The following is a 20964-nucleotide window of genomic DNA, read 5'->3' as shown; positions in this document are numbered from 1 at the left end:
CAAGCAGCAGGTGCGGGTCACAGGGGGGCCCCCCAGGAGAGCCGGGGAGAAAGTCGTGTTCAGATGGGCCCCATGAGTGAGGAAGCGTGGCCGTCCTCACTGTCCCTTTTCCCTTTGTGTCCAGAAACAACCGGGAACCTTCTGTTACAATCTCCAGCTCCTGGAGCAGCCGTGGCCCGCGCCCCTGTCGCCGACAGATGTGTGTGGTTGGGAAAGTGAGCAGTGCCTTCTGTGGTCTTCCCCAGGTGGGTGTGTGCCCGACACGGCCGACTGTCTCCAGAAACCTGTTGGTGGGGTCAGGCGGCCCTGGGGCCTGTGGGCGAGCCATGTGTCCAACTTCTGGGCCTTCAGACCCCGCTGAGGCAGTTGGAAAGCACAACCCGACTGGATCCTCAATAAGGAAAATGTACAGCACGTTTTTGCTGTTGGCCAGAGGGCCATCGCTCAGCTGTCCGCTTTGATCATCTCTGACCCCGCAAATTGGTAGTAGCTCAGCCGGGGAGCAGCGTGGACTCGGGGTGATACGGGTTCCCCAAGCTCCTGGTGGAACGTGCTGGAGTGTGTCCCGGGCGCTCTCTTGGCCGGGGTGCTGGCAAGCGTGAATCCTGTCCCCCTCCACGTGTGCGGTGCACGGGGCCGGCCTGCGCCAGCCCAGCCGAGTCAGGGAGCCCTCAGCCTCACCGGGGTGCTCTATTCGCCGGCTTTCTGACACGGCGGAAACCTGGAAACCGGTCCTGACTCCAGACTGGGCCACGTCATCACCCCTGACTCCTTAACCTCTTAAATCCCAGTGCACCCGCCCCGTGGTGGGCTCCTGCAGCGTGACGGTGGGGATCCCCTCCTACACCATGGGACGGCAGCGCTCTGCAGAGGACGTGGCCCCGGACCTGCTTCCAGGGACTGACGTCACGTCGGCCGCTGTCACGATGGGGGCCCCGGTCGGGGCACGTGCATCCGCTCAAACCAGCGCCCCGATTTCACATTCTCCCACCTTGCCCAGAAGGTAGGGGAAGGGTGGCGCGGAGGCCACCAATTCGGGAGCCACACCCAGCGAGCCGGCGACTCACTGTCTTCCTGTCCACCTAGCAGTGATTGTAGTTGTGGCCAGCGCCTTGAGCCTCAGCGCCCTGGACCACGCAGGTGGCCACCGTTGTTCCCACTGCCCCGGCCCCCCCCCCCCCGCCGCCAGCACTTCTCACCAGGTCGGTGATGCGGTGCTGCTGGCCCTGGGACCCCACTTTAGGAACCAGTGAAAGTCAGCCCTGCCCTCAGGTCCCGTAGCGCTTGCTTCTGGGCGGGCTGCTCCCCTCCTGTCTCCGTCCCTCCCGGTCGACCATCATGTTCTCTGAAGCCGTCCTTCCTGTCCCCCCACAGCTCCCTCGGCCACGATGGCTCGGTGTCCTGGCCTCGTCCCAAGCAGCTCTGTCCCCTCGCTCAGTGTCTCCCCGGGGCCATCTCCGTGCAAGGTCCTGCCGACGCAGTCGATCCCACTGTTCGTTGCTTCCCAGAAGCTGACACTCAGGCCCTTCTGAGTCTGGGGTTCCGGGTCCAGGTGGCTTCCGATGCGAGTCTGTGTCTACTCCTGGATTTCGGGGACAGCTGTGGGGTTCAAGTGAGGATCCGCGACGTGTCCGAGGGAACGGCAGTCACCGCCTTCCACCAGTTTGGGAAAGGTGGGTGGTCCAGTTTAGAGCACGGGCAGTGGGTGCAGACTCGGTGACACCCCACGGGTAGCCCCGGCCACACTGGGCCAGAGGAGACCCTGCTCCTCCTGGGGCTCCCGCACCCTCCGTGTCCTGGTAACACAGGCTCGGGGGCTGCACCGAGCCCCCCCCCCCGAGCACTTTCCCTCTCTGCGTCCTGCCGGCCCCGCTGCTACCCTTCCCCACATAGGGGAGGCGGGACAGGGGTCTGTCCTGCTCGCACACCTGGGGAGCCACGTGACTCTCCCCAGGGAAAGCTCTGAGCCACCGTGTGAACTGACACTGTCCTTCAGGTGGGTGCACACGCGCATGATGCTGCACGCTTCATCGTTTGTACTAAAGTGTTGAACACCTTGCATGTAGGCCAAGTGACAAAAAACCTCTTTCTCCGGACACCGTGGTGCTGGGACCGTGCTGCCCGGAAAAGGACCGAGTCCCCAGCGCCGGTGTGGGGGGCGGGGTGGGTGGGAATTCTGACCTTTTCCCACTCGCCAGCAGCGTGCAGCTTCCCGCTTTCTGTTTATCTTTTAAAATTATCTTTTGAACTTGGGACATCCTCATAGTTCAAGCCCCCACCTTACAGAGGCATGTGTGGTGAGGGGTGTCCCCCCTCAGGGACCCCTGCTCTCTATCCCTTAGGCCCCTGGTACCCGCACATGACCCTCTCTCCTCCTGAACACAGATGAGCGCGGCACTCGGAGCCCTGCTCCCCGCTGGCACACACACCCGGCCACGTCTTGGAGCTCCTCCCGCGTCCCCACAGGACGGGCTTCCCTGCCCTGCCACGTGCAGGGTGCACATTAATGTGCCGGAGTCTATTTAACCATGCTTTTTATCCGTACACATCGAGAGTTCTTCTAATCTTTCAATATCACAGACAACACCATGGTGACTAATCACACGCGTGTGCCATTTTGCCACTTCAAAGAAAAGAGGAATTGCCTCAAATGCTAAGTGCGTTTGTAATTTTTTTTTTTTTACTTATTTTTTGAGAGAGAGTAAGCAGGGGGAGGGGCAGAGAGAGGGGGGACAGAGGATCCAAAGCAGGCTGAGCTGACAGGCTGAGAGCAGCGAGCGCGATGTGAGGCTTGAACTCACGAACGGTGAGACCGTGACCTGAGCCAGAGTCAGATGCTCAACTGACTGAGCCGCCCAGGCACCCCGGGTGCGTCTGTAACTTGACGGTTGTTACTAAACTGCTCGCAACAAGGGTTGGCTGGTTTCTAGTCCCCAGAGCAGCTCTCACTAGTTATTAGGTCCGACCGTGAGAAAGGGCCAGCGTCTGCCGTATTGTACCCGGAATAGCACTTTTGTGGCTCAGCTCCCCATGGTGTTCGTATGAGCACTTTCAGTAATTCCGAAGATTAGCCCTTTGTAGGTGATATAAGCTGCAATAGTTCTTTTTCTCAGTGTGTCGTTTGTGTTCAGGCTTTGCTTAGCGTTGTTTTTGTTTTTCACGCAGAAATTTTAATTTCTATCAAGTATACTCTATGTTTTCTTTTATGGTCTCTGAGTTTTAGCTCATAGAGAGGACACCCATCAGGTGTTATCTTCAGGTTGGTTGTCGTCGGGTGTGGAGAAGTTGCTGGTATTCGCTATTAACGTTGCACCGTTCTGTCGCTCTGAGTGGCCACAAATCCTTAACCGTGAAGCGTATTCTTCAGTGTTTGTCAGTCACGTAAACATTATTTACAAGTAGTGATATGCCAACCCCGTACCCCTGGCCTGACACCTGTCCTTCCCTGTCCTACTTAATCACCTTGGCTGGGACTTCCTGAACAGGGGGCCTGAAGGGAGAGGATGGCGGCATCTTTGTCGCGAGATGCTTTTAGTGTCGTTTGTTAAACTGGGTGCCAGACTTGGGACCGATGTAACTTATCAAATGTTAAGGAAATTTTCATCTTTGCTCTTTTATCAAGGACTTTAAAATTTTTTTAATTTCAAATTCCAGCTAGGAGTTGAATACCCCTGTTATGTTAGTTTCAGGTGTACAACATAGTGATTCAGCACATCCATGCATCGCCCAAGTGCCCTCCTTCATCCCCAAAACCTGTTTCCCCCGCCCTCCTCCCTTCTGGTGACCATCAGTGTGTTCTCTGTGGTTAAGAGTCTGTTTCTTGATTTGCCTCTCTCTTTTTTCCTTTGTTCATTCGTTTTGTTTCCTGAATTCTACATATAAGTGAAACCATATTTGCCTTTCTCTGACTGGCTTATTTGGCTTAGCATAATACTGTCTAGTTCCAGCCACATCATTGCAAATGGCAAGATTTCATTTTGTTTTATGGCTGAATAATATCTCATTGTATATATGTACCACATCTGTTCATTCACCTGCCAATGGACGCTTGGGCTGTTTCTGTAGTTTGGCTGTTGTGAAAATGCTGCAGGAAACATAGGAGTGTGTGTATTCCTTTGGATTAGTATTCTTGTATTCTTTGGGTAAACACCTAGTAGTGCAAATGCTCCATCATAGTGTAGTTCTATTTATAATTTTTTGAGGAAGCTCCATACCGTTTTCCACAGTGGCTGCACCAGTTTGCGTTCCCACCAACAGTGAAAGAGGGTTCCTATCAAGGACTTTTTTTTAATGTCAAGAGCCATGGGGCACCTGGCTGGCTCATTTGGTGGAGGATGTGACTCTTGATCATGGGGTCGTGAGTTCAAGCCTCATTTTGGGCTTAGAGCCTACTAAAAAAAAATGAAATAAAATCAAGAGTCATCCAACTTGTGAAACCCTTTTCAGTATCTGTGGAGCTGATCTTATGATTTCTTTCCTGCCTCTTTAGAGCTGTAAATATTAACCAACATCTTTCTATTTTTTATTTTTTTTAACGTTTATTTATTTTTGACAGAGAGAGAGAGACAGAGCATGAGCAGGGGAGGGGCAGAGAGAGAGAGAGAGGGAGACACAGAACCTGAAGCAGGTTCGTGGCTCCGAGCTGTCAGCACAGAGCCTGACACACAAGCTGTGAGATCATGACCTGAGCCGAAGTCAGACGCTCAACCGACTGGGCCCCCCAGGTGCTGCTAACCAGCATCTTAATACTGAATCGCCCTGGAATTCCTAGGAGGGAAAACCCACTGGATTTGGGGGTACTGTTCTTCATGCTGCTGAATTCAGTTTCCCAACATTTTAGTTATGTTTCTTCCTCTGGTAATGACATGGGACTCGTCTGTAGTCACTAAGTTTTGTGTGGTTGTTTTGAATTTGGGGTATCGATGTTGTGTGGAGGTTTTCTTTATTTTGTTGGTCTTGAAATGGTTTAAATAGCTTTGGAAATCATTATTCTGTTTTGGAGAATTTGCTGATAACTCTCTGAGACTGATACATACACACGCATATCGATGTTAATTGCCTCCATTTCTTCTATGCCACCTTCTTCTATTTTATCTGTGGGAATTCATCTGTTGAGATGTTTTCTCCTTCTTCTATTTTTTTTAAATTTTATTTTTACGGGGGCACCTGGGTGGCTCAGTCAGTTGAGCGTCTGACTTCAGCTCAGGTCATGATCTCACAGTTCGTGAGTTCGAGCCCCGTGTCAGGCCCTGTGCTGACAGCTCAGAGCCTGGAGCCTGTTTCAGATTCTGTGTCTCCTTCTCTCTCTGCCCCTCCTCCACTTACGCTCTGCCTCACTCTGTCTTTCAAAAATAAATAAATGTAAAAAAAAAAATTTTTTTTTAATTAAAATTTATTTTTACGTAATCTCTACACCCAACATGGTGACCAGACTCATGATCCTGCGATCAAGGGTTGCATGCTCCACTGACTGAGACAAGCAGGTGCACCCCCCGATCCCCCGCAACCTTTCTTTTTTTTTTTAAGATTTTATTTTTGGGCTCCTGGGTGGCTCAGTCAGTTGAGCATCCAACTCTTGATTTCAGCTCAGGTTATGATCTCACCATTCATGGGATCCAGCCCCATGTTGGGCTCTGCGCTGACAGCATGGAGCCTGCTTGGGACTCTCTCTCTGTCTCTCTGTCTCTGCCCCTCCCTCCCCCTCAGGATATATAAATCAACTTAAAAAAATAAATGAAAGAGTTTATTTTTACTGTTGAAGTTTTCTATTTCTGTTGCAGTTAGTTTTTTTAAGTTACATTTTCTTGGGAAAGCATCCACTGAACCCCGGTTGTCGTGTGTATTTGCACGAAGTGAGCCAAGTGGGCGGTAACGGCTCCTTACGTTTCATCAGTGTTCATGGGTGTCTCCTTCTGCCGCGTCTTATTTCTGGGTTATGCTTTCTCCTCGTCCTTGACTGGGTCAGGCACAGTTTCATTGGTTTATTTAAAGGCCCAGTCTTTGAATTTCATTAATTACATTCCTCCCCTAAGTTTATTAATTTCTGCTTTTTTTTAATAAATTTTTTTTATTATTGTTTAATTTTGAAAAAGAGAGCACAGGTTGGGGAGGGACAGAGAGAGAGAGTGGGACAGAGGATCTGAAGCAGGCTCTGTGCTGACAGCAGGGAGCCCAAAGTGGGGCTCGAACCCACAAATGGGACGATCATGATCTGATTTGAAGTCGGATGCTCTGCTGACTGAGTCACGCAAGTGCCCCCGGAAAGATTAAACAAATACATATTTATTTATTTGGAGAGACAGTGGGAGTGGGGGAGGGGCAGAGAGAGAGAGAGGGAGAATCCCAAGCAGGCTCCGAGCCATCAGCACAGAGCCCTATGCGGGGCTCGAACTCATGAACGGTGAGATCATGACCTGAGCTGACAGCAAGAGTCGGATACTCAACTGACCGAGCCACCCAGGGGCTCCCCGTCTTAACTTTTGTAGAGTGTTTTATGTGCTCAGTGGTCTCCCGCCTGCCAGCCAGCTCAGCGCCACCCCCCTGCCCCACTTCATTAGAGGGCAGTTGTGTGCTGCGTGTGCTTGTCTGTGCTTGTGATATTCACAACCACTGTATTGTTTTGCCTAGTGGTGGGGTGACCAGGGTCTGTCTCCATCCTTGTGAATGTGTACCACAGCAGAACTCCCGGGGCCCAGGGCAAAATGCAAATGCAGAGCCCTTTGTTAATGAAAATTATTAAGACTTTCACCACAGCGGAGCACTAAAACCCACACAGGGCCCTGTGGAGTGTCCCATGCCCACGACGTGGCCCGCCTGCATGATGTCCCGTGCCCACGACGTGGCCCTCCTGAAAGAGAAAGTCGCCTCTGCTGTGTCGGTTCCCAGTGTCATCACCGTCACTGCCCTTCCACGCAGGTTTGATGTTGCACATATTTTTAATGGTTCATTTAGTGGTCATTCTTCTTTTTCCAGAAGGAGTCTATATGCTCAAGGCAGTTATTCACAGTGAGTTCCGTGGAACTGAAAAGGAGCTCGGCCCCTATTATGTGGACATTGGCCCTGCGACCGTGTCTGTGTCCATGAACTCCAGCAGCATCCACAAGGACGGGCTTCTTGTCCTCACGGACTCCCTCACGGATCAGAAAGGTAAGAGCTGCACCCGGGGTCTGAACCTCCCGCCCTCCACTCTGGACGCGGCGAGCCTCTGTGCTGGCGTTGTACGGTGCAGGGCATAGCCATTCCCATCCAGACACGCGCTCCTGCCTCACTGCGCCTCGCTCAGCAAGCACTGATTGCACAGTACTGTGCTCTGAGGGGCGCGTCCAGAGTCCTTGTCTCGGGATTCAGTCTAGTAAACGCATGGAGGTCTGCGTCTGAAAAACAGGAGCCAGGACACGGAGCTGCATCCCCAAGGGCACGGCCAGGGCCTGGGAGGTTTCGGGAGGGATCGTGTGCACCTGCAGATTAAGCAGTCCACGATGGGCCTTGAGGAGTGGGTCTGCCGCGAGGTAACGGGTGCGGGGAGAGCATTTGGGGCTGACAGCGTGGCAGTGAGTCCGCGCACAGAGAGGAGGCCCGACGGGTGCTGCAGACGGCTGAATGCTCACAGGGTGCCAGGCGCTCTCCTCCTGCTTCGCTCACATCGGGCCCACGGCCGCCGGCGGGGGCTCCCTTGGCGCTCTGTGTTGTAAGGGACCCGGCTTGGAGGCCGGTGGAGTGGGAGTGGAGGATCCCAGCCAAATATCAGCAACACGTGGGAAGAAGAGTCGTGGGCGAGTGTGGGCACCCGTCGGAGATACTCAGCCTCAGGGGATGAAATTATGGGTTATGTTTCCCGGAAGCAGGGAAAAGGAGAGGCCAGCGAGGACGTGTCCGGATGATACTCATGGGGTCTTACACACCGACCGCACACTCTCTATACACTTAGCCCCGTGAGTGCCTCTCTGTCCAGGATGTCACAAAACACAGGGAGGAGGGATTTTAGTCTGTGCCCTTGGGGTCTGCACTGGGAGTTGGGATCGGGAGACCCGGCACAGATGGACCACCCGAGTAGTCTCGTGCGGATTCGTATGTCGTGGTTCCTCTTCCCGGCTGGTGACTGTGTCCTGGTCAGAACTGAGTTGTAGGTGTGGTCAGTGAGATGCTGTCACTCTTAGACATGAGATATTTATTTTTCAGAAATTCTAAAACACTGGGGCACCTGGGTGGCTCAGTCAGTTGAACATCCGACTTCGGCTCAGGTCATGACCTCACGGTTCACGAGTTTGAGCCTCATGTCGGGCTCACTGCTGTCCGTGCAGAGCCTGGAGCCCGTTTCAGATTCTGTGTCTCCTCTCTCTCTGCCCCCACCCTGCTCACGCTCTGCCTCTCAAAAATAAATAAATGTTAAAAAAATATTCTAGAGCATTGATGAAGAACAAAATACCCACTGCACGTTATCGTTGTTATAAAAGAGGATTTTGTCTCCGTGAAGAAAAGAGCTGCACAGAACACCAGTCCCTGAGAACAAAGACCATCTCCTCTCCTCCTGTCCCAGCAGACCAGTGTGCCCAGACGTGACGGTCCTGCTCTGGACCCTGACACCATGTACGGTGCCTGCCCTCCCGGTACACGCACACACACGCGTGTGCACGTATCATGTGTGTGCAGCCCTTTGCATTGCGTGTCCGAGGGGTTAAAAGCTTGTCCCCACCTGACCCTGTTAGGAGCCCTTGTGAAGTAAGACACTCCTTGGTGCGCACCGGGGAGGCCCTTTAAAGACGAGGCCATCCAGCAAAGGAATTAACAGTTACTGCTACGCCAGGCAGTTCCTGGGGGAGAAGAGAAAACAGGATTCCCGCGAAAAACATTTTGTGACAGGGTTCATGTTCCGCAGGCTTGTCTGATTCCAAACCTCGGGCTTCAGAATTTTGAAATCCACTGGGATTCAGAGAGAGAGAGTAAAAAATGGAAACTGGGGACCATCTGTTGCTTGAGACAGAGGAGTGGATTTTTAAGATCGTCGCCACGTTTTCTGTTTTGTGTTTTCCCGCGTAGGCACTGTCGTCATACATCGTTTTCCAACTGGGCCCTCGTGGAACGTGTCCTTCACTTCTCGTACACGAGCGGGCGGCGGCCAGGCGTGGAAACCCGTGACTGTTCGGTTCCAGATGCAGCGTATGTTCCCTTTCTGATTCGAGACTTGTCAGAGTCAGTCGGGATCACCGAGGGCCCCGGGCAATGCCAGTTTCCACGATTAGCTCTGCTGAGATTTTCTTTTGCCCTTGAACTAGCCCTGTAGTTTGTTGTAGGGCTTTCTAGAAACCACCCACCTCGAGGCTTCAGCCTGAAGGTACGGGGTGGGTTATGGTGCAGAATCCTCTGGGAGCCCCTGACCCTGTACCAGACGCTTTCCAGGAGATTTCACAGGGAATCGCCCCGTCACTTTAGGACTTTGCTGGCCTTTGCCCTGGGGCCGCCTGTGTGTCAGCGGGCTCAGGATCCTGCCTTCCCGCCCGACTGTGTGGGAGGTGAGGAGGCTGGGGTCCCTGGATGGCTCGAAGCATCTGTACCTCCCTCACGTACACAGCCGTCTCTGTCTACACTAACGGAACCGTGTTTGCCACCGACACCGACATCACCTTTCTGGCTGTGACCAAGGAGACGGTCCCCCTGGAGTTCCTGTGGTATTTCGGAGAAGGCCCACCCGTGAGGACAACTTCCAGGAGCATTAGGAAAAGACTCCGCATCCCCCAGTGGTCAGTAAATGGGCATCACGAGGGGTGGCTGCTGGCAGTGTGGCCATAGCTCAGTGTACAGATCTCCCCGCCACGACCTCGAGCTACATTCACACTTAGTGCCGCTGGTGCATCCGCAAATGGGACTTCAAATGTACATTTGTTTATTTTTTCATTTTTTAACTTTGATTTCTTTAAGTGTATTTATTTTGAGAGAGAGTGTGAGCGGGAGAGGGGCAGAGACTGAAAGAGAGAGAGAGAGAGAGAGAGAGAGAGAATTCTAAGCAGGCTCTGAGCTATCAGCACAGAGCCCGATTCAGGGCTCAATCCCATGAGCTGTGAGATCATGACCTGAGCCGAAGTCAGAGGCTTGGACACTGAACTGACTGGGCCCCCAGGCGCCCCTCAAATGTGAATTTAAAGAAGAGGCTCCTTCCTTCCCGCTTGCACCAGGGGCATGTGTGGGGCTTTGGAACCAAACTTTCCTGGGTTCAGATCCCATCTCCCCCACCTGGGTAAATTCCCCCTCCAAGGAGGGGTCCCAGTGCTTGACCCTCCCCCCCTGACTCTGGAGGTGACTGACCTAATGACCGAGGGGTGGCCCCCCAGTAAGTGGGAAAGCCCTGTGGAGGACCGTGCCCACCCCCACCTTTCTCGGGCAGTGAGGCGGGGTTCTCTGTTCCTGACCTGTTCCTGTCTCCCCCTGCCCTACCTGCCCCCTCCTCGGTTCCCACCCCCCCCCCCCCCCCCAGGTACAGCGTGACGGTGCAGGCTTCCAGCAGGCTGGGCAGGGTGGCCTCGGAGCCCCACCGCATCAGGGCGCAGAGGAGAATCGTCGCCAATCGGCTTGCGTCCCCGTCCTCGGCTCTGCTCAACACCAGCGTGACCTTTGAGTGCAGACTCAACTTCGGCAGCGATGTCGCTTTCCTATGGGACTTTGGGGACGGCGCCGTGGGCCTGGGGGGCAGCTCTGCCAGCCACAGCTACAGCAGGTGAGGGGCTCAGGTGTAGGCAGGGCCCTGCACGCGGCGGCCGGCACATAAGGGTCTCCTAACCGACCCCACAGCGCATGCCATTGGCAGATACTGAAGAGTGACATGTAAACCCAGCTGCTCCCCGGGAGCTCCCGGTCTGGGGACGGCAGGAGGAAGACGGACGTTCTGAGCCCCAGGAGGCACGGAGAGGGCAGTGGGACGAGTGGTGGGGGCCCGACGCGGGTAGAAGGGGCTCAGAAGACTGCGAAGGGCCTCTCTGTCATCCTGGGGTGCTTGGGCTGTGTCCTTTCATTCGGTATTTATTGAGCACCCACTGTTTACCTGGCGTGAGGCATTCTGGAGATCCATGCACAGTTAGGCCTGCCTGGGGAGGTGGACGTGCCCACGGGAAGCCACGTTCAAGGTTAGGAGTGGACGAGGCGTGGGCCACCCGGGTCCGGGTCTGAGCCTCCCGGCTCAGAGTCCTACACTCACTCCGATGGAGGGTGTCCCAGAGGAGGAGGGACAGACAGACGGGCTCAGTCTCTTCATTCCTGTGCATTGTGGCCCTTCCAGGGAAGGGGAGTTTACCGTCCAGGTCCTCGCCTTCAACGACGTCAGCACTGCCTCCCTGAGAAAGCAACTTTTCATCGTGCGTGAGCCCTGCCAGCCGCCCCCGGTGAAGAACATGGGGCCGGGGAAGGTGCAGGTAGGGCTGGACTGGAACGACGGCACTTGGGGCAGTAAAGGGAGGCTCTGTGCCACCGGCCCTCCGTGCCAGACGCAAGGGGGCACTTCTGAGGGCCTCTGAGCGCTGAGAGCCAGGCCCAGGGGTCCTCCTTCTGGGCTGATTGGGCCTTCGTTCTCCCCCCTTCCTCTGGTGCTCAGAGCCACCGGCTCTGAGAAGCTTTCCAGAAATTGCTGGTGCAAAGCACAGAAGTGTTGTCAGGAGAAGGGGACGTTTGGGTACACACGGTGTCAGCCAGCCCTTTCCTGAGCGCCTACTACGGGTTAGGAAAAGTAGGGCCACTTTTTATTCCTTTTTTTCCTTTGAGGCCTCTCGTGTGGAGCGGATTTTCCCTTTCAGGGCAGAAGTGTCCAGTGACACATGGAGTGAAAGCCTGGGACTCGGCTGCATTTGCCCGAATTTGTCCCGTGGTTTTCCGGCATCAGAGGCCGTTGATGGGCTGCTGACCGGGGTCTTGGGTTGGGGACCTCCTACGCCAGATGAGGCAGTGGGGATCGGGAGGCACACAGTCCCTCGGGCAAGGCCCGGGTGGTTCCTGGCCATGTGGGCCCTGTGGGACAGTGACGGTCCCTTACAAGTGAGACCCATGCCCCCATGAGGCCAGCATGTGCCTACAAGGTCATCAGTCTGCACGGGCAGTGGGCTCTCTGGGTCGGGGAGACGGACAGAAGGTCAGGGGGGACCCCTAACATGGCCATGAGGAGCATGGGTCCCCCTGGAATCAGGGGAGAGGGGTCTGCGCTTAAATCCTGACTCTGCTCTTGGGTTGAGCCACCAAATGGGGTTTTTCCCTGGTTAAACATGGTCGAGTTGACTCCACGCCATGTGGCTCAAACTGTGTATTGGCTGTGTGATCTGGGGTTCTCTTCTTTTTTTGTTTTCTAAGTAAGCTCTACACCCAGCGAGGGCTCGAACTCACAACCCTGAGATCAAGAGTGGCACATTCTACTGACTGAGCCAGCCAGGCACCTCCTGGGGTTGTTTTCCACAAAAAAGAGTACTCAAGTTTTTTTCATTTTTAAAATAAAACAACATTGACGAGTCCGTTTTTTCTTCATAGTTTTTTTGTCTCATACACATTTTCTAAGAGTGTAAAGAAAAACGGGAAATCATCTGAAATGCATCAGGAGAATGCCACTGTCACTGGACACACTTAACGTCAAAAGTCACATTCCAGTTTTAATAAATACCAGTTTCTTTCTTTTTAAATTTGTTTTAGAGAGAGACAGAGTGTACACACGTGGGGGAGGGGCAAAGAGGGAGAGAGGGAGAAAGAAAATCCCAAGCAGGCCCCTCACTGTCAGCTCAGAGCCTGACGCAGGGCTCGAACTCACGAGCTGTGAGATCATGACCTGGGCTAAGATGAGAAAACAGACGCTTAACCCACTGAGCCACCAGGCACCCCTAATATTTCTTGATTTTTAACAATACTGGGGCGCCTGGGGGGCTCAGTGGTTAAGTGTCCAACTTCAGCTCAGGCCTTGATCTCGCAGTTCGTGGGTTCGAGCCCCGTCCCCGGCTCTGTGCTGACAGCTTGGAGCTCGGAGCCTGGAGCCTGCTTCAGATTCTGTACCTCCCTCTCTCTCTGTCCCTCCCCCACTCACACTCTGTCACTGTGTCTCTCTCAAAAATAAATAAACATAAAAAAGTTTTAAATAATACTAACTTTCATGTATTTTACCCGTGTGTTTCTTTTCTATGTGGATATCTTTTTGAAACTATACTTGACTGTTCAGAAGTTTAAATTTCTATGGAATCAGATCTATTCACCTTTTCCCTTTCATATTTTCCCATTAATCTTAGAAGGATTTTTCCTCTCATGGGTATATAAGTATAAATATTCACATATTCTTTCTTGTTTTTGTATATTGACTCATGATTTTGTCTGCAGGAGGAATGTGTATTTGTTTCAGTGTTTTGTATTCCAGCTATAAGGGGCCCATCCTGTGATTATGCAAGAGGGTCACTGGTGCCCGATGTTGAGAGTAAGTTTTGACGCTTCTCTGTGGCGTCAGGCATAATGGACCTTTCGAGCTCTTTTCTCTTTAACCCGCAGGTGTGGAGATCTCAGCCCGTGAACCTGGGTGTGACGTTTGAGTCTGCGATCCTCTGTGACATCTCCCAAGGCCTCTCCTACACCTGGACCTTCTGGAACTCTGAGGGGGCATGGGTGCCCCTGCCCCCTGCTGTCAGCACTCACGGGCAGACCCTCACTGTCCCCGGCTACTTCCTACAGCCTGGGAACTACACCGCTCTTGCCAAGGTGGGTGACTGGCCAGCGTGCTTTCCACCAGCCTCCGAACAGGACCCCAGCCTCTGTTACCCCAGCCTGCTCTGTCCAAGAAAAAGAGGGCTGTCACAACAGGTGTGGCTGGGATCTCGAGAAGTGCTTGATTCCTTTAACACATTTTATGTCCAAATGCGGACAGAGTAATCGTGAAAATCTCCTTATTTGTTTAGCAAAAGCTTCCTGTTCACCTGCTTTGACCATGTCACCAAGGTAGTCCCGGGATGTTAAAGGTGTATTTGTGTCATCAAGGGGCCCGCTGCCTGGGAAGGGAGGGCATGTTAGTCAGAGAGCAGGGCCACCAGGGGACCCTGGTGACCAGGCTGATGCTGACATTTGCTGCGTTTGGCTGGAAAAATGGTGACAGTAGGTCGTGGTCTCTTCTAGGAGAGTTGGCTTCATGGGGCACAGGACGTGGGAGGCAACAGCCGGGGCCAAGACCCTGAAGGAGACTAGGGCTCGCGAGGGGGCACAGGCTGGCAGGGCAAGTGGGGAACAGACCTGGTGAGGGGTCTGGGGTCTGCCTGGCAGGTGTAAAGGCTGGACTGGAGACCACCGGTGCCGCCCCAGCTCCATAGGGAGGGGGCTTTGTTCCTTCATCTGGGACATGAGGGTCTGCCCTATGCGTGGTGACCAGCGTGGGTCCCTCAGGTCCCTGGGGACACCAGCACACACACTGGGAGCAGTGACATGTGCTTGCGTGTCTCAGCAGCATTACACCGCGATCAGGATTTCCAGTTGCTTCCTTGCCACATCTGTGCTCGTCCCACCGTGCCCTGGACCCCTCCCCAAGGGCCGGGTGACGGCCACAGTAGCACCGTTGCAGACGAAGGCCACAGGAAGGGTCAGAGGCAGTGGAGTGGGAACCACACTTTACTTCAGAAGTATTAATTAGGGAAGAGTTGGGAGTAGACTGAAGGATGGGACTTCACTACTGAATACTCTCTGGAACATTCCATGACTCTGGAGTGCTCTAATGGTGAACTCAGAGGCAAGGGGAGGCTGAAATGGCACAGTGGCCGTGGGCAGAAAGGCAGAACAGGTGACTGCAGGTGGGTTTACGGCCAGTAAAACCCACGAGGGTTCACCTACCCTCGTGATTACTCGCACAAGTGAAATGGAAAACGCAAAGGTTAAGACCGAGTGCATGGAGAACAGTGAGACTGCTCCCCATTTCCCTCAGGAGAGCAGAGTGTCCATTTGGGACACTTTCTGAGCAGCGAGGACAGGAGCAGGAGGGAGGAGCCCCAGCAGGCAGCCCTTTTGTTTTGGGAATGGAACAGGTGGAAGGAGCCTGAAAACGAGACAAGGTTTGGTATGTCTATAATAAGCATCATAAGGATCTGTTAATTTTTAAATAGTAGAAATGTTTTATTAGTAATACTCCCTGTTTTTAAATGTTTATTTTTGAGAGAGAGAGAGAGAGGCAGAGCACAAGTAGGGGAGGGCAGAGAGAGAGGGAGACACAAAATCCAAAGCGGGCTCCAGGCTCTGAGCTGTCAGCACAGAGCCTGATATGGGGATTAATCCCATGAGCTGTGAGATCATGACCTGAGCCAAAGTGGGATGCTTAACTGACTGAGCCATCCAGGTGCCCCAGTTATTATTTTATTTTTTTAATGTTTTTTTTTAATGTTTGTTTATTTTTGAGAGACAGAGCACAAGCAGGGGAGGGGGCAGAGAGAGAGAGGGAGACACAGAATCTGAAACAGGCTGCAGGCTCTGAGCTGTCAGCACAGAGCCTGACACGGGGCTCGAACTCCTGAACTGAACCATGAGATCACGACCTGAGCCAAAGTCAACTCAACCGACTGAGCCACCCAAGGCACCCCCATTATATTCTCGAAATCACTTGTTCCTGAAACGGTCTATATTTTTTCTTGGTTTAACGTGGCTTAAAATCTTTACTGTCCATCATCACATTGACAAGACCAAGCAGGCGTTCCTGTTCTGTGACCAGTCTTGGGGGTCTCCTTGTCACTGAGGTTCTTGGGGAAGTGACTGCCAGAAGGGCAGATTTCAGCTGGACAGACGTGGCCCAGAGCAGACCCAGTGCGGTCATGGTGCGGACCGTGTGACCAGCCTAACCACCCCGTGTTCCAGCTGGGCACGAATGGGGTGGAGGAGAATTCCCAAGACAGGCGGTCTGGCCCCCTGCCCGAGAGGCCTGGCACGGATGCCCATCTCCCTGTGGTGTGGCTCCGAACCCTGCAGATTACAAGTACCATTGTCAGTGTGGTTAGAAACAGCCATTCATGCAGAGGCTGGTTCATACTGTGTAAGGTCACGAGTCAGTGCTCTGTGACCTGGCAAAAAGAGAAGCGGATAGGGCCTTGTGGCCATGGGTTCCCTTTCCATCCTGCAGCTCTGAGCTAGTGTGTGCCGTTGGATAAGGTGCACAAAGATGGGCAGCGAAATGCTTGATGAGGCCCAATGCTGGTAACTTCATGCATCCAGCACTTGAGAGTCCCTTTTCCCCGAGATCCGGACAGTGGGGTCACAGGTGCCCTCGCCTGCCCACGTGGGAAGGGTCATGGTTGCGGTCCACGCCTCGGCGCTCAATGGCTCTGCTGGTTGACACACTCACTCATCAGCTGTGTCATTGGCGTTGAGTGGGCTACGGATGTATCTTTGTCCGAGTCGTGGCGACCCGACTTGAGAAGATGCTTTTGCTGAGATCCGAGCTCGTGTCATCACTTCGCCTTCGGGGGCCACTCCCTCAGATGTCCAGACCTCCTGCCGTCACTGTCCTGACGGCTTCCCCCACCCTGGGGGACGGGGTCTCCGTCTCTGGACGTTCCTGTTGGCTTCTTGGGCGGGAGGAGCTGGGCAGGCAGATTGGAGTGTAATCAGAGACGGTGGACCGCCCTCAGGCCCGCTCTCAGGAGAACTGCCAGCAGCGACCGTGGGTACGTTTTTGGAGAAAGTCACGGAGGACCCAGCCAGGACCCCTGGAAAGAACAGCGGGTGTTAGGCTCTATTTGTTTTTAAAGTTGCATCAAACTTCTAAAAGAACCCTTGCAAATGCCGTCTTCATAAACTGTTCCATATTCTTGAGTTGAAGAGTATTTGTCTCAAAGTTCATTTATTTGCTTCAAGAGCATCGATCACATGGGGGTAGAAATGTAGTTTGAAGGAAATCTCCAGTGCCGTCCAAGACCACGGACAGATGGACAGACTCCCTGTCTGTGGAGTAGGTTTGGCATCTGGACTGTGAGCAGACAGGGCCATGTTACTGACGGTGTTGCTCTGTCCCCAGCTCTGTGTGCCCTCCAGATGCGGTGAGCGAATGCCCCCATCCTCACCGGCTTCAGCCACTCTGCTTCCACCGGGCACACAGTAGGCTGTTTGCCTGGCGAAGGTGACTGGCTGGGGTTGGAAATAACGGACCCTCTCGGTGCAGCGCTCGGAGCCGCTGTTGGAGCCAGCGGCACATTTAGATGCCCCAGTTTCCTTCCAGAGTCAGAGGAGCGTCCACCCCGGAGGTCGTCCTGCCCAGTCCCCCGGGTGATGCCCCCTTGTCGGCGGTGTTCCAGGTTCAGGTGGAAGGCAGCGTCGTGCACAGCAGCTACCGTGTGGGGGTGGAGGTGCGAGCCCGGGCCCCCGTGAGCGTCATCTCCGAGGGCACGCACCTGTTCATCTCCAGAGCCCCCTCGTCCATCATCGTCCTCAGGGGATCCCAGTCCTATGACCCAGACAGTCCTGGAGCCGTTCTCAGGTGAGCCCGGGGGCTGTGTGACCATCTGGGCTGGGCACAGCCTCCCTCCCCTCCCCCCACCCATCGCCTTCTCCAAACCCAGGCCCAGAAACGTTGGGAGAGGTGGCCGTAAATCCTGCCTCGTCATTCAAACAACTTAAGTGCCTCCACTCTTGTTAGTTGAACTGACGTTTCACTCGGGATCGTAACGTAAGGGATTTGGGGAAGGTGTGGAACTAAACACATGAGCAGCTTTGTGAGTTGGTGTTTTAGAAAATGGAAGTTGAAATACTGCCTCAATCCGTTCCGGCTGCTGTAACAAACCACCCGGACTGCGTCGTCCATAAACCACACGTTTCCTTCTGTCCCCTCTGGGCGCTGGAAGGCCAGGACCGGGGTGCCAGCTGGCTCCGTGTCCAGGGGGGACCTGCTTCCTCTTTCGGAGCTGGCGCCCTCACTGTGTCCTCACAGGGTTGAAGGGGTCCGGGGCTCCCTGGGGACCATGTTATAGGCACGCCAGTCTTTTCGTGCCCCGCCCCCTTCATGATCTAATCCTCTCCCGAGGCCCCGCTCACACCTCACACAAACAGTCCGTCCTTAACAAATAAGTTATTTCATTACTAAAGTTCTTGCTTTGGTGTTCGGGGAGCTTGATCTCAGAGTCTCGCGCATCCCTTAATGTTAGAGGCCCCGGCTCAAGCCTGGTGCCCTTGACCGTCCACACACCTTCCCTGGTGGCCTCACCCAGTTTCCTGATGTGGACACCGTCCGCACCCCACTCCCCCCGAGCTGCACCCTCCACGGACACCGTCCGTGCAGCCACCACCCAGACCACCATTGGACTCCCGGCTGGCTGTGTCCTCGCCTGTCGGGCCCTCTGCGGCCTTCCCGTCTGCTGATGGAAGGTCCTTCCTGTTACCGAGGCCAAAGCCTTCAGTGGCCGCGGCTGCTCTTCTCCCCCTTTGTGGCCGGTCTGTCAGGAAGACTCACTGGCCCCGTCCGCCATGAGGGCCGTGTCCGGCTTCCTCCCACAGGGCGTCCTCACCGGTGCCCGGCTGTCCCCTGCCCACCATCAGGCCCTGCTTCTTGGAGCAGCTGGACGCAGCTCGCAAAGCCCTGCCCCAAAGTCTGCAGCGCTGCCCGAGCACTCCCCGTGCCCCAGGCCTATGGCCACCTGTCCCCCGAGTCCTCTTCCTGCTCCATGCTCCCCCCCTGCCCTCAGCACTGGGGCGGTGGGGGTGCCTCCCGCATCTTCCCTCAGCTGACTCCTGGACTGTCCCCACCCCACTTCCTTCCGTCTGCGCTCAGATACCACATTCCCGGGGGGCTTCTGAGGGCCCCATCTGAAGCAACGACGGTCCCATCCCAACTCTGTGCCTTGTCCCCGTGACATCGGATATCCGCTCACCGGCTGTCACTGTCAGCAGTCTGTTCCCTCTGGAACAGTCCCTCCAGAAGGGCAGGGCTGCGGTTTGGCATATCCCCTGTGCCTGGCGCCCAGCAGGGCCTCAGTGAGTGTTCGTGAATAACCAGCGTAGACATTTGCTGCGTCCAAGTATGGGCTTTGGCGGAGGCCAGAGGTGGCCCCTTGACTTGCCGGTGATGTGTACGCACTCTGGACAAAGCACGCAGTTGGCTGCGTACCTCCTGCACCGTGGCCTCAGGACACAGCGGGGTCTTGGTCACGCTGTGCCCTCCCGACAGCCCCACGTGGCACCCAGAAGCAAGGGCTCAGTGTGTGTGTTTGCTGAGACGGGCTGAGTCTCCCCCTGGGAACGGGGATTGTTCCCGCCGAGCCCCGGGGAGGGTCGCTCCCACAAGGGCCTGAGCTGGACAGGCTCTGGATACAGGGAGGGTTAGGATGGGTGTCCGGGTCCAGCTTACCTGCAGCCAAGAGAGGGAAGTGACCTTGAAGGTATGAGCAGGAGTGCAGATTTGGGGGTGCTGCGGGGGGGGGGGGCTGCGGCTGCAGGGCCGGCACCTCCCTGGGGGGCGCTGCTTGTCTCCATGTGTCCCTGCCCCTCCCCCCACCCCCGGGCAGGACCTTCCCCAGGCAGGGGTTGGGGCTGTCTTCCTGACTGTCGCAAGTACAGAGGACTGAGCGTGCCTGGTGCTCATGTCCTGGCCCAGGAAGCCAGGTGGGTACCTGGCGGTACTGCTCCCGCTTTGGACACCCCCACCCTCCCTGCCTCAGAGCATAAGCGCAACCTCACAGCTCCCTGCCCAGCTGCTCCCCTGGGGCCCCGGGAAAGCCCACTGAGTGACCCCAGGGTGGTCACCTGACAGGCCAGAGCAAGTGCATTCAGCCCCGTGGTGGCATCCCGCAGGTATCACTGGAAGTGCACCGCGGCCAGCGCCCCTGGGCACCCCTGCTTCTCCACCTCCTCTCCACACAGCCTGGACGCCGGGGCTCCCACCCTTTCCTTTCCTGCGGACTCTCTGAGCAACAGCTATGACCAGTTTCTCGTGACACTGATGGTGTCCAGCGGTGGCCGGAACTCTTCAGAGGCACAGGTGTTCCTGTCCCCTCGCCCCAACTCGGCACTCAGGTGCGTCCTGTCCTGTGCTCCCTGCACTGCGGATCCAAGGGGTGCACCCTTCCGTGCTCTGCCCTATGGGTGTGGGAGCCACTGCATGCAGGAGCCGGGCCCACAGGAGAAAGGGGCTGACCAGGGAGGACTGGGGGAATCCACGGTCCTCTGGCCCCAGGGCAGAGCCTGCTGGGCTCATGCTGGCACCTGGGGGCTCCAAGTGGGAGGGCTCCTGTGTCCGGGGCCTGAGGCCAAGCCTGGAAAGGGCTAAGGCATCTCAGGGCCTCTGCCCAGGGCCTTCCAGGCGTCGCCGAGCTGGGCCAGATGGCAGCGTGGAGGCGGTGCAGGTGGAAGGAGCAGAGAAATACTGTGACCACAGAGGCCAGACTAGCACCTGAGTGAGGGCCCCACTCAGCGCCGGCACCATGCAGGCTGGCGTGCCCTGCCGCTGCTTCAGACTTCCCCTGGGGAGCTAGGTCCCGAGGAGTGGGCTGGGGGCAAGTGGGACGTCCGCAAGGACTCAGGCGAGTGTGACCGCTTCCGTACTTGGACCCTGCAACGGGTCTAGGCAGTTGCCATCGTCATGTTGAAAACACGTGTAGTTAGAAGTGTGGGTAGCTGGTTCTGGAAGACTTCCTGGAGGAGGAAGCAAATTGGCCGTGCCTGGCAGGACCAATGCAAAGGAGAGGACGTGAGCTGTGGTACCAAGGTCAGGCAGACCACCGTGATGGAGCCCCGCCCCCCCCAGGGGTTCAGGTTTGAAGCCATGAGAAACAAGTCTCAACAGACAGAGTGGACACTTCTCCAAGGTCCATACAGACCCAGACTGCCTACATTGGTTTTGAGTCGTGATGTGTGTTAAAGGTGAAGGAATGGGGGTGCCCTGCTGGCTCAGTCAGTGGAGCATGTGACTCTTGATCTCCAGGTCGTGAGTTCAAGCCCCACACTGGGTGTGGAGCCTACTTAAAAAAAATTTTTTTTTTAAGTGAAGGAATGCCAGTACAGGGCTAC

At 55.2% G+C, this 20964-nt stretch overlaps 1 protein-coding gene across 1 annotated transcript in view; it reads left to right on the top strand.

The window, feature by feature from the left end:
* Positions 1-20964, top strand: part of PKD1L1 (polycystin 1 like 1, transient receptor potential channel interacting) — a 124819-nt gene that overhangs the window by 27525 nt on the left and 76330 nt on the right. Inside the window, 12 exon segments of the mRNA XM_053896689.1 lie at positions 125-245; positions 792-1003; positions 1375-1673; positions 6973-7146; positions 9037-9156; positions 9569-9737; positions 10469-10708; positions 11043-11114; positions 11267-11399; positions 13495-13701; positions 17262-17443; positions 19750-19971. Coding sequence (XP_053752664.1) covers positions 125-245; positions 792-1003; positions 1375-1673; positions 6973-7146; positions 9037-9156; positions 9569-9737; positions 10469-10708; positions 11043-11114; positions 11267-11399; positions 13495-13701; positions 17262-17443; positions 19750-19971 — 2151 coding nt within the window.

This window comes from Panthera pardus, unplaced genomic scaffold (assembly GCF_024362965.1).
Source record: "Panthera pardus isolate Hobbes unplaced genomic scaffold, ASM2436296v1 HiC_scaffold_8, whole genome shotgun sequence".
Taxonomy (NCBI): domain Eukaryota; kingdom Metazoa; phylum Chordata; class Mammalia; order Carnivora; family Felidae; genus Panthera; species Panthera pardus.
The sequence above is the reverse complement of the archived record's forward strand: the minus strand, read 5'-3'. Positions and strand labels throughout refer to the sequence as shown.